Below are 14,479 nucleotides of genomic sequence, written 5' to 3' on the forward strand. Positions count from 1 at the left end.
AAACGACGTGCGCGCAAGAAGAAAAACGGATACTTTATGTCAACGTGCATATATAAAACAGATATTTTTTTTCTTCCTTTTTTTTGTTTTTTTTTTAATTTTATTATTTTCTTGTAAACCATTTATCTTACAAAATATTATTTTCTATATTACTTTAAATAAATTTTCAATTTTTAAATTAATCATTCGAGATATTTAATCTACTTACGTATAATTTCATTATTAAATTCATCAGAAACTTAATTTATTACTTTTATTATTGATCTTTCAATAAAATATAAAATCAATTTTTTACGAAAATTATACATTTCATTTTCAATCGAGGGTTGAAATTTAAATGTAAACACACATGGGTGGGGTTGTTGTTTTTCTCCGGAAAATTCAACAATGTGCTGACATCTTTGAATCAATGAAAATATACTCATCTCTATATTATAGAATATCGATATTATAGATTTCTTTTTATTTTTATTTTTTTTCAACAATTTTTAATTAACGTTCAATTACGAAATTTAAAAATACATATATGATAATTTTTTTTTAGTTAAAAAATAAATTAAAATTTTTTTTGGTAAATTAATCGATTGAAGGTTTAGTAGATTTAAGAATTGATTTAAAGGGTTTTAATTGTCATCATCGTTCCTTCCCTTGTTGCTTTTTTTTTTCTCCCTTCAATCGCCCTATATACTTAGCGTGAAAAAATAGTATAGTGGTGGTCGCGTGTGAGGCCCTGGCCGAAGTGATTCCCACGCACGTCAGATAGTTTAAAGGATTATTACCACCCCACCCCCGAAAAGCCAGTCATAAAAATCACTCATAAAAAGCAAATGAAAAGTATAAAGAATTTACTACAAAACACGATGCATCAACAAAATAAATTTTTCATATCAAATTTAAATGTTTATTTCGAAAATTGATTGGCTTAAATTTGTATCGTTTTATTTCTATACGTGATATTTTTAGTTACTCAAAGTAAATATTATTTTTATAAACAATGTATTATAAATTGGTGCTATAAAATTAATCAAAGTCAAATGATTCTTTTGTAATATTGCACTATCATCAATCAAGATGCATTTATAAAGGTTTATGAAATTAAAAAAATTATTAATTTTTTTATATCTCAACAGACTTATAAGAGAGTTTAAGTTTTAAACTTTCAGCAATGCGATCCTTCTACAATTTCTCCTCGCATTAATTAACAAACTTGTCAGAGTTGCAAAAGAGAAAGAAAGAAAGATAATAGTGAGACAAGGGTATAGCTTTTCTTTTGAAGTTTAATCTCTAATGGAACGGCTGGCGCAATTAGATGAAGCTTTATTTCGTTTGAATGTGTGCGTCACGCGTTTGCTCATGTATACTTTTTTTACTTAGTCTTTTATAATAATTTTTTTTTCTCTCTCTTTTATTTTACTCGGTGAAATGTTTGAGCGCAATTTTGCGCACGTGATCGACACGCGCCGATCGTTACCTCGTTGCCACTGGCAATTGTTTCCCTCGAAAAATTTTATATGTCTTGTTTTTCAAAGCAACAAAGATATATATGATCAATTTTCAATTAAAAAAAAAAAAAATTAGTAACTACTATCAAAAATGTAGCAAAATAATTATTGCAAAATGTATGTTGCATGTAAAATTTTTCATCGAAAACAACAAATGATTTTTAACGATGAAAAATAAGAACAATATATAATTGCAAAAATCATGTTTGAAAGAAAAAAAAAAGTATATGTTCAAGATATGGATAAAAATATGGGGTGATGTTATGACAATTATAAGTTTTTCATCGGTGTATGAAATGGCACGTGCGCGCCTCACTTTGAATTGAGGGAGGAAAGGAGGGTAAAATCGACGCGTGGCGTCGCGTGAGAACGACGTCGCTCACACGCGTTACACACACTTTTTCCTAAAGTAAGCACGCGTATGTACATGCACACATACACACATACTGTACGTACAGTTTTGTATACACAAACTCAAAATATACAACAGCAAAGAGAAAAAAAGCTTGTTTTTTTTTATTTGATCCATTCGATATATTGACCTTCTCATTGCCTTTGTTCTTTTGTCCAAAAATATTAATCATCATATTTGCCAAGGAAGATTAAATTTTCAACTGTATATTAAAAATAATAATAATCAAAATAAATTAATATAATATACATTGTTAACGTATGATTATAATTGAAATTTTATTTTATTTAAAATCTTATATCAGTTGGCAAAAATCTTTAGTATTATTAAATATACGAAGACACTTGGTTTCTTTTGACACGCGACGCAAGAGTACGCGTGAGGTCGCGTGTTTGCCGCGTGCAGAAAAAAATAAAAAGACACAAAAACATTGTCACTTTAGCAAGTGCAAGAAATTGAGAAATGTATGTTCTATTGAATTTTTGAATGTTCAATTGTTGCACCTGTTATTATGTCACACTTTGTGCATTTTTTAAACCGCAAGCATATACATTGTCGTAAAATAGTCATAAATCATAAATGATTATAATCTTTATTCGTAACAAATCATAACAAAAAATCAAAAAATAAAGGAGAAAATTATCGATGCATCCTGTATTAATAATTCACCAAAATTATGAAGCGTCCCGTTTAACGATGCATACATGTAAATCATGTACCAACAAAGAATTTGGTGGTGGCACACAATTTTCGCCTCGAATAGAATATATGGAAAATAATAAAAAAAAAGGCAATTCATCGGGGTAAAATTTTTGTCCTTCACAACTACGATCAATCTCATGTTAATCCAATTCCATGCAATTTCATTTTCGCGTTTTGATCCCCATGGGCCATTGACGTCATTCGTTACGGTCTCTCAAGTTGTGGTTTACTTTAATATTTTTCGCCCCATATATCGAACCCCAATATTTCTTCAATACTCAATCAAGCATATCTCTAAAAATATTATATTTTTCATTATTTTATTTTTATTATACATATTTATAATTAAAAAGTATAATAATAAATTTTGGTTTTTTTTTTTTTTACTTTTTCTCTTTAATATAATTTAAAAAATTTTTAGAAAAATGATTTAAATTTTACTTGTTCAGTGATAAACAAAAGGTTAATTATTACTTGAACTCAAGCTGCTCAACTTCACCTTTACTCTTGCTGGCTATGCAAGAGTTGATTCCTACTCTTGGTAAAATCATTCCAATTACCAAGTGAACAAGTTTTTCAAACGAGTCAAAAAAGAAAAAAAAAAAAAATTAAATTATAAAATTTAAAAATGCTAAAAAATTTTATATATATTTAATTTTGCAATTAAAATAATCAAGTAAATTTATTTAATTACATTTAAATTAAAACAGGTTTTTTTGATGATTATCATACACGTCATTATGTAGGCCATGTTGATATATCCATGCTTTTGCGAATATGAGAATAATCTCCCTTTCGTATACATTTTTTTTTTTGCTCAAACCACCCCCAAAACCACCCAACAAACTACCGTCAGGTCGGGGCTATAATGTCGATGAAGAGTGGGAGTTGCTTGTGATAAGCGGATCGGTACTACCCAGTCTCCCTTCACCCCCTCGGGTTAAAGTCTATAAATAGAAGTTGTGTCCCGCCAACAGCCAGCACAACGACGACAGGCGTCGCGGCGTACGCGTCGTATCAAAAAAAAAAAAAAAAAGCCACCGCCTAAAATTATACATATATCACAAGTATTTTCTTAATATTATCATCAACATAATCATCAATGTTCTTATCAAAAAAATTTAATAAATTATCATTTTAATAATTATTAAATTACGAGTTTCTAAAAGTTGATAACTTTTGATTATTTTGTATATATTTCTGTGCGAAAATATTTCTTACTTGTCGCGTGAGTGTTGGTTAAGGGGTGGAATCTACACACCGCGATTCTAAGGATCGATAAACCAAGAGAATGTTCAAGAAGGCGTTCAACGAATCCGGCAGGAAAATCTTAAAGGTATGTTATTTTATATAAATATTATTATAAATTGTTAAATTTATTATTGTAATTTTATTTGATTTATTTTTTATAATTTTAATTATTAATTTTTAGGTGATTAAAAAATTATCAACTAGAAGTAGAGCTGTTAAAAAAAGTCAACAAAAACAAGATGAAGTTTATCATAACAAGGTTATATGTGAGCTTGCACCACCTCCAACACCAATGTGGACAACGACATATTTTGAGCCGGACATTGCCTCGTTATCATGGTCATTGCCCTCACTTGATGCCAAGAGTGTTGATACATATATGACATACGTCATTGAAAATCTTGATGAATGCAATTCCATGTGTTGCTACTGCATTGAACATGAAAATCAAAGAAATGAAAATCGAGAAAATGAAATGATTCATTAACAATTTATATAATTATATATTTTTTTTTTTATAATTAATCATTAAGAAATTACAAACTTAACGTATCGCGATAATTTTATTATATTAAAAAATAATCTATATATATTATTATAAATTTTTTTTTTTTTTTTTAAGATAAATATATAAATTAGCTTTTGTTATTATTTTAAAATCTTTCAAATATGACAACAGCAATAATTATTGGCCTATTAATCAACGAAATGACAAATTCAAATTGCATCTTTTAAAAATATTTTTAATTATTTATATCCAATTTTGGATTTTCGCTCAATCTATGTATTTGCCTTTTTTCCTTAATTATCAAAAAAAAAAAAAAAATATATAGTAATAGCAATAAGTTGAAAAAAAATTTACACGCACCTGTATGTCAAAGACCTGATGTAAATATAACACATCCAAGTACCTCCAAGTAGATTTAATTATTACCACAATCTTATTAAATTATAAGATAGAATGTAAAAATATTTTAAGGCTGTGAAAATTTGTATAAATATCAATATGAATATTATAAAAATAAAATAATTATATCTTCCATATATATAACTTTGAGTGTTTATATTTGTATTAATCAATTTTTTAATTTATATTATTGTGGTTATTATATTGAAAGGAATATATCGAAAATAATATAAAAGAAGAAATCAGTCGTCATTCGAGTATAAAAACCAAACAACAAAAAAAACCAACAGACCATCAAAGCTCCTTTTGTAAATCATAAAACGTTTCAAAGACATCTTTGAGATTCTGAAATCCTTTGTTGTTTGAAACTCAATTCAATTCAACAATATATACATTATATTCATCTTAATGCAAAAACTTTTTTTTATTTTTATTTATTCATTTGAATTTTCTCTCCTCTTTGCAATATTAATACGGAAAAAAAAATTTTTTTATTATTGATTTTTCGGTGAGTCACACGAACCCAGAGAAAATTTATTTCCCATCAACTTTTTTTTTTTGCTTTTTCATTATCTTTTTCTGTATATGTTTTCATTGTTGGATTTTTTTTTTTTTTTTTTTTCATTATTAATATTTTCTATGGGGTTAAGCGCGGAGTAAGCTACAGTAATTATACCGATGCATGTTATATTTTGAATATATACTTTAACTTTTTTTTTTTTTCTTTCTCTCACTATGAATAAAATGTTTAAAAAATAATTTATACAATGGACACGTGCCAGCTATAGTCCAAAGCAAACAAATTGCTTCGTTGTAAAATTTTTTAAACTTTTGCTTATTTACGTTAATTAAAACTGGTTTTATATTTTTCATTTAGAAATATATATTTAAAAAAAATTTTTTTATAAAGCTTTCCAATTTTTTGAAATAATTCAAGCTGGTGACAAACTGGATAGTGTAGAAAAGAAAGAAAAAAAAATTATAAAAAAAATGTTTTGTATAATGGGTCAGAGAGTTTGAAAAAGGGTGAGGATTCATTTTGCATACAAAAGAGTCACAAGGTTTCAAAAAAAAAAAATAATATTTATAATGAACACAAAAAAATACACAGTCTTTAGTTATCGCAATAGTTTATATTTAAAAATTCATATTGCAAAAATATTCTTTCACACTTTTAGACCTTCGGATATGTAAATGGCACTTGAAGGTGAAAATATACATTTTTTTTTTTTTTTTAATTTTTAGAAAAATTATTGTTCTATTTACATATTTAAAATTAAAAAAAAAAATAATTTATATACACTGTACAAATATGGACCATCAGTTGTCTCATATACATATATAAATAAATTGTATTTTAATAATTATTAATTTTCACACTTACAAAGGTACAAACATGACTATTTGTGTTATCACTCTGATGAAGTTTTTTTTTTTTTTTAATCTTATATATATTTTTAAAACCCAATTTAATTTAAAATTAGCCCAGTTGTTTTATTCTGTCGTTAATTATTTTTATAAATTAGAAAAATAATTTATTTCAATTTATTTTTATAAATTAAAAATATAATTTATCTCAATTTATTTTTATTAAATGCAAATTGATTTTATAATTTTGCATATAGTTTTGTTTTTAATTTAAATATATAAATTTGAAAAAAAAAAAATATAAAACAACAGACTTATTGGGATTTATTGAATGAAAAAAAAAAATTAAATTATTTTTATTTAATATGCAAGTTCAGCACCCCAAGGACGATATGGTTTACCATGTTGTTGTTGTGGATATTGTCCAGGATATTGTCCCCATCCAAAACCACTACTACCAATAAGTGGTGGTGGTACTGTACCACTACCAGGTGGCATACCTCCACTAGTACTTGGTAAATCATAACTAGCTGCTGTTGAATTTGATCCTAATGATGGAGATGGTGGAACTGTTGATGAATTACTTGGTGGATGTTCACGATGAAAACTTTGTAAATGTGACATAACACGTAATCTTAATGGATTACGTTCATCAAGTCCTTCCATTGTTGTTAAATATCTTCCAACTTCAGATGCACATTCACTCCAACCAACAGCATGATAATCCATAGCCAATTTTGTACTATCATAACCCTCAGCTCCTAAAACACATTTAAAAAAAAAACATACAATTTAGCATAATTCAATCATTGATTCCTCCAGAGACTTAAAAGTATATAATATTTTCTCCAGATTTATGACTGATCTGAATTTATGAATTCTCAGCAAGGGGCTTTGGGGGGTTCAATTGAAATAAAAAATATCAATATATAAATAAAGTCAAATAAATATTTGAAAAAAATAATCTAAATATAAAAAATTTGAAAGAAGAGTTAGTTTTTTTATTGGGTTTTGGTTAATTAAATTAGAGTTAGTGTTGAGGAAACCACGAGAGTGATCCCCTAATGCCCCTGGGACATTAACTAAAGTTGCCTTTATACACATGTTTATATATAGAACAAGTTTATATATATACATCGGCATACAGCATTGTGGCTCATGTATATCTACAGTAAAAGGGGAAATTTATATAATATTGCGAAGCGCATATTCGTGTATATATTTATTAATGCTATATATATGACATGACATTGAAGCTTTGCCGAGTATTAACACATACAGACTAATGGTCTGGTTGTGTTGGGAAGGGGAGGGGGCTATGGGGGTCTAAACGGTTCCCACGCTACCTGTCCCATTTGTCGGCTGTGAGCTGGTGCGAAATCTCCATCAACTTATACATGAATAATTTTTTTTTTTTTTGTTTTTCATCAATCTTGAAAAAAATTGCTATTTAAAATTAAATTTTGTAGAAAAAAAATTTTAATTTTTAAATTAAATGAATAATTATTATCAAATATTTTTAATTTTTAAAAAATGGAAAATTAAATTTGTTTTTGTTAATTAAAAATTATTATTATTATTATTATTTTTTAAATAATAATTATTATATTATTTTATAAATTTCAAAATATGGAATAATTTTTTTTTTTTTTTTTATCAATCTTAAAAAAAATTGCTATTTAAAATTCAATTTTGTAAAAAAAAAAATTTAATTTTTAAATAAATAAATAATTATAATTGAATATTTTTAATTTTTAGAAAATTAAAAATTAAATTTTTTTTTTTTGTTAATTAAAAATTATTATTACTGTTTTTTTTAAAAAATATTAATTATTATTTTTTATAAATTTTTAAATATAAAATAATATTTTTTTTTTTTTATTTAAACAAGTTAATTATTTATTGATTTAAAAAATTAAATTTAAAAAAATTCTATTTAAAAATTTTATGGTATAAATTTAAGTGAGAATATTTCATAATTAAATCGAGTGTTTTGTTTTAAATTAAAAAAAAATAAAAATAAATTTGAATAGTTTAAATATAATAATCGAAACAAAGTTGACGATGAAGGTTTCCCACAGTGGGCCAAGCATCTGCTTTGTACAGTGGTAGTAAGCACAGTGCATGGCCACCTTAGCATCATTTTTCATATAGGGTGTATCCCCCCCGTATCAAGGGAGTTCTCCCACCACCACTACTATTCTCATGCTATTCTAAAAACCAAGGCATGATCTCTCTCATCAATCGTGGGAACGTCATTCGGAAGAGTTGTTGACTTCCTCTGTGCTTCCCACAGGATCCTTCGGGTTATAAACGCAAGTATAAGCACCTGCATATATATTGCTTTTGCTTAAACTTCAAAACGGGACTTCCTCATACTGTTCACATATATCCTTTTCGACTGACTAAAGTTTTTCGTGAGAAGGGACAGTCGGAAGTGGCGCATATATATATTTTTTTGCTCTAAATATACTATTTTCATATTTTTTTTTTTATTTAGTTACTGTCAATTTTATTTTTTCAAATTTTTATGAGAAAAAAAAAAAAAAGGAAAAGGTCAGACCGGAAGTGGGCAATAGATTTCGTATACTAAATTAGTAGTTTGATTTTTTTTTTTTCTTTGTAGATGACTTTTCTACTGTATAGACTATAAATATAGTTAACGACTTGACCAGATTTCCTTGATTCATTTCGACTCTATTACGTTTTTATTATTAAGATTTTCACAGGGTAAGAATTGGATAAAACAACATATGGCAATACGGTTATACTCAGTCACAGTTGCCCAATCACAACCCTCCCTTTCAACAGGTGTCTTCCGGTATATTTAAAAAATACACATTTATTAAAAAAAAAAAATAGCGATTCAAGTAAAAGACATCTATTGGTACGTCACGCCTCTTGAATTTTTCTTACAAAATAAAAATCAAACTAAGATTTGAATTGTCGACATAACAGTGTTACATCCGGTAAATCAACAACGGATTTATTAAATCCGTTAGATAATATGTATTTTGAGAATATTTTTTTTGATGAAAAATATATATAAAAAAATTATACCTTTATTGCGTAATGATCTGAGATGTTCAACAGTTAGCTGTAAAATTTCAGCTTTTTCAAGTTTTCCAGAATGTGGATCTCGAGCAGCGGCAGGAACAAGCCTTCTCAATTCACTTAGTGATGCATTTATTCGGTCCCTTCTTTTTTTTTCAATCATACCACGTCTTCTTTTACGTGACGCGTGCTGGCATGAATCACCACCAGGTGAATTGCATCTGAATTGAATAAATATTTTTATAAATTAAAATATATATAAATAAAATAATATTCAGTCTAGACAAATTGTTTTGACCACAATGGTCACTTGATTGCATTTTTGAAGGGTTAAAATATTTTGTTTTTTTTTTTTTCCTTCAAAAAGGCAACTCAAGAGGGTTGAATGTCATATCAATAACTTTTGTCTTTTCAAATGTCAATAATGAAACAATGAAATTTTGAATAAATTATATATTATGTTTATATAAAATTAATTTTTTATAATAGAATAATAAAAACTTTTTTTTATATACAAATACAATATATATAATTTAAAATTCAATTGATAAAAAACAAAACAAAAAAAAAAATACTCACGGTTCTTTTCCACTCTCTTCGGAGAATACATCATCACAATCAGAATCACTCAGTGGCCTTTTTAAATTTCTTTGATGTCCTTGATTTTGTGTATCACGACTTCTAAGTTCTGGTCCATCAATTTTAAGTTCTGGTAATTCATGACTTGGTCTTAATTCAGTTAAATCATGACTTGTTTGTCTCATACCCATATCTTGATGTTGTGACATATCATGTCGCATTTCTTGACGCATACCAGTCTCATTTCTTTGTCCCATATCTTGTCTTTGATGCATATCTTGTTGTTGTTGTTGTTGCTGTTGTTGTTGTTGTTGATGTCTCATATCTGGTCTGTGCATATCTTGACGTAATTCAGGTCGCAAATCTTGTCTCATATCGTGATGTCGCATGTCTGTATGTTGTGGTTGATAAGGAGGATGATGTGGGGGTGGTGGATAGCCAGGATAATAATGATGACTTGGTGGTGGAGCTGGTAAACTTGATAAATGATTTGGACCAACTGTACCCGATGATATTTCTGATGACAACAGAGTACTGTTGTCATCTGATCTAGCTACAACAACTCGCCACATTTTTTTATAATTTTTATCACAAAAAAATTAATGATATATTTTAAATTTCAAACAAATTATTCACTATTTTTTTTTCTATCCAAATATTAAAATAAAATAGAAAAAATATCATTAAGCTTTATCACTTGTATATTTTTTAATTGTTAATTTTTTTTCAATCACTATATAACTTTGTGTTTTAATTTAATTTTTTTTTCACTTTTTTTATTAAACACACTTTTGTTAAATAATATATTTTTATTATTTATAAAATATTAAATTTATTTAAATAATAAATTTTAAAATTGTATAAAAAAAAATTGTTTAAGTACAAATTTTATGTTGCATTACGTGTATACCGGTCGCGTGGCTGCAAACGTATGTCGTGTGCGGGCGGACGAGCACGACACACGACCTATCCCGTGGTCAGAGTAGATGAAATAAATTTTGGTGGGGGATAAATGCGTACGTTCGCCACGTGGTGGCCCCCGGGTACCCTTAATATAGTGGGGGCAATAAAAATGCATTGGGGTACATGGATATTTGTTTTTGGTGGGGGTATATATCCATATGAAATTGACTGGTATATAGAAAAATGAAAAAGAAGGGATTCAAGAGACATATCAAGGGTGATTTCGTGGGAACGCGTGTCGCGAGAGTGAACAATCATAAGTGTTAAGGGGGATGAATCCTCGTACTCTTGCATTTGGTCAACAAGCAAGCAAACTTTGCCCCTTCAATCCTCCCTATTTCTTTTTTTTTTTTTTTTTTTTTCTCATCGCACCAAGTTCATCTAGATCTCCAGGGATTTAAATATTTTCTTTTTTTTTTTTTTTTATACAAATTTATCTTTTAATTTAATTGTACTTGTAATAATCAATTTTATGTCTTCAATATCTAATTTGAAATGAAATTTTTTATTGAAGATTATTGACAAAATCTTCCTGTAAATAATGATTTTTTTATTTTTGAATAATTAAAACATGCAGTATTTTTATTTTTAAAAATAATAATAATAAATATAATTAATAATGATAATGTATACAATTATAATTTTATAAGGACAAAGGATCAATGCAACCATTGAGAAATAATAATGATAGGCACGTGACTGCATGAGATAATATATACACAAAGTAAAGAGCTATCACGAGCGAGAGAGGATTACAGATAAGAAAGATGAGTTGCTAGGTGATTGAAAAAGCTTTTGAAAAGTGAGAAAGATTTTTAAAAAAAGTATCATGTTAGCATTGATAAGGACGCCACCGTGAAATCACTCCCACACGGTCAAATCCATTTTGAAAAATTTAAATTATTATTGGTAAATATATGTATTGGTGAATGAGTGACGAGGGGAAAAATCGGTATATCGGGTGTTAAGCCAGGCTATGTATACATGAATTTTTTTATATATAAATTTTACGTATATACAATATTGAGGGTGAATGGGGGTGGGTTATTCAACAATGTAATTCACACAGGAATCGGTCGTAGCACGCGCTCACACGATTATTTAGCATGGGAACCTTGCTGACTAATCGTTAAACTTCTTGTTGATTAAAAATTTATCATTATCAAGCAAACAATATAAATTTATATTTTTTATATATATTGATAACAATATTTTTATATAAACACGTATGCAAATATATATCTGTATATTTATCATTATAATTTTATTTTTTCATGTTCAATCATGATCTATTTGAAATAAATTATTATTTATTTTTTGATAATAATTCCCATGACTTGTACATCAATAAATATCCACCTGTTTTTTTTTTTTATACATGGATATGTATGTCAAGAATCACGATAAAAACAATGCACACGTTCAGCACACGACAAATAAAATTTTGATCACGTGCATTGTAGTCCTTTTAAATGTTACTTTTTTTTTTTTTTCTCACCAACTTTATTTCTTTTTGAACCTTTTGTCAGCCCTCTTATATATTTTATTTTTAAGTTTATAGAAATATTGTTTCTTTGATGGTTTTAAATGTTCAATTATGCAATCGGTATATATTTTATCCTGGGGGTCTTTGGATCCAAGTATGTGCATCTTTATGTTTTTTTTTTCTTTATTTTCCCCTATTGCATATGTATGCTCTGTCTATACATGTTCAATATGTGATGCCTATTTCCCCTGGCTATCTTTTTCTGGTTCTTTTCAACTCATCCTGAACTCAGTTCCCACAGATTTTTGGCCCCTTTTTTTTTTCATTTCTTTTTATTTTACTTTTTTTTTCCCCACCAGCAAATCTTTTACTCGAGAAACTAGAACGGGTCTTTTTATATATAAATTTGACAATGACAATATTATACAGCTGCCCTTTGGCGAATTTTTAATTTTCCAATCTTGATATATTACAGTGTATATTCTTTAAAATAATTCATTCATTTGGTTATTATTATTTTGGTTTTTTTTTTTTTTGTTTTAATTTAATATTTTTGCATATAATTATTTTAGATTTTAATAAATTACTGTGTGTGTCAGTTACCCTGGTATTATCGACCAAGCCGAAAATAAAATAAAATAAATTATGATTAAAAAAAAAAAAATTAATACACCAGACTGACCTCGTTAGTTTTCCACTGACTAAACCGCGTCTGCATACTTTCAACTGTTTAAAAAAAAAAAAAAAAATTATAATAAATGTCTAAAAATAAGTAAAAATAAAAAAAAAAAGGTGAATTTATTTTCCACTCTCTGTTAAACACGGTAGCTGACAAAATTAAAGTTGACTAGGAAACTGTTTAGTAATCAAAGATATAAAATTGACTCTCGTTGCATTTAAAATTATAATAGTTTGTCATATATAAGATATACATCATATAGTATAACAATAGTTATTAGTATACAATGACAATCGTTTATGTGGGTCATAAACATTTTTGCTGTTCAGTGCTGGTGGATCAAATTTTAGGTGCCTTTACTTATTGTTGCTACTTTGCGATGTACCATTGCGATGGACGCTTATACTTCCTTAGCCTTTTGTATCATGATAACACCTTATTACATATCTGTCTATTATTTGTTTTAATTCAATTTGATAAATATCATCATTACTCTTGATATTTCTTGATTTAATATTTTGCATATCATTTTAATTTTAAATAGTATTATATAAAATAAAATAAATTATGATTAAAAATTACTAGTTACTTGTTAGTTTTCAAGATCAAATAAAAAAAAAAAAATTTATAAATAAAGTAAAAAAAAAAAAATAATAATGTTTGACTTTATTTAAATTTTAATTAGTTTTTAAAAAATGTAACATCGGGGAATAAACATGACAAAACTATGACATCAAGACTACAATTTCTAAATGACAGTAAAAATAATCAAAATAGTTCTATAAAAAACATTTATAATAATATTTATTTATTATTTTTAAATGTAACCCGATCATGAAAAACTATGACTCACTAAAATGGAAAAAAAAAATCTATTGTATTATTTGAAAATGTCATTAATTCAATGAAGCGAAGTAAATGGTTGATAAAATAAAAATGGAATAAGAAGTAATGCTAAAACTTCCGGTACTTAATATATCCGGTTGACACGTGACTTACTAAAATGTTACACGCGTAATATTGCACGTGACTAAAATAAAATATAAAATTAAATTTTAAAAAATAATATATTTTATTTACAATTTTTATTGATTGACAAAGTTTATAAAAAGATAAACATTAAAATTTATCTTGTATAATACAATGTTGTTCATGTTTTAAATTTATTTTGCATATATAGAAAAAACAATTTCGTGTGTATATATTGTCACATTGTATGATGAAAATAATTGAACATGACCACTAAAATAAACATGCATATATTAATTTAAAGAGACATGGTGGTGACCAAGCGTTGATGATGAACAAGCAAATGTGGTTTTGTATATTTATACTATCTCGTGTTCGTATTCCTTAGAAAAACACTGACTAAATGATAATGTATATTTGTAGTCGCAAGGGGATGACCACCACATCTAGTTTATCAAGTTCACGCCCATTTTATTTATTCTATTTCGTAAAACTGCTTGACTCTTGTCATCAAAATATTCGACAGTTGGCGGAATACAATCGTCAATAATTGGCCGACCATTGTCCATCTTATACTGGTCATTTTATTTAGTTTTTATATAATTTT

General features: G+C 27.0%; 2 protein-coding genes across 2 annotated transcripts; one reads left to right on the forward strand and one right to left on the reverse strand.

Moving 5' to 3' along the window:
• Positions 1-3,599: 3,599 nt before the first annotated feature.
• LOC122859195 lies at positions 3,600-4,856 on the forward strand. Its single transcript, XM_044162617.1, has 2 exons — positions 3,600-3,952; positions 4,049-4,856. Exons 1-2 carry the CDS (start codon positions 3,908-3,910, stop codon positions 4,352-4,354), a joined length of 351 nt encoding a protein of 116 aa, XP_044018552.1. The 5' UTR covers positions 3,600-3,907; the 3' UTR covers positions 4,355-4,856.
• A 1,605-nt stretch (positions 4,857-6,461) lies between these two features.
• On the reverse strand, positions 6,462-10,377 carry LOC122859176 (hairy/enhancer-of-split related with YRPW motif protein-like). The gene is made up of 3 exons (XM_044162592.1): positions 9,776-10,377; positions 9,203-9,417; positions 6,462-6,903 (listed from the first exon to the last, which is right to left on the reverse strand). Exons 1-3 carry the CDS (start codon positions 10,345-10,347, stop codon positions 6,503-6,505), a joined length of 1,188 nt encoding a protein of 395 aa, XP_044018527.1. The 5' UTR covers positions 10,348-10,377; the 3' UTR covers positions 6,462-6,502.
• Between the last annotated feature and the right edge of the window lie 4,102 nt (positions 10,378-14,479).

This window comes from Aphidius gifuensis, linkage group LG1 (assembly GCF_014905175.1).
Source record: "Aphidius gifuensis isolate YNYX2018 linkage group LG1, ASM1490517v1, whole genome shotgun sequence".
Taxonomy (NCBI): Eukaryota; Metazoa; Arthropoda; class Insecta; order Hymenoptera; family Braconidae; genus Aphidius; species Aphidius gifuensis.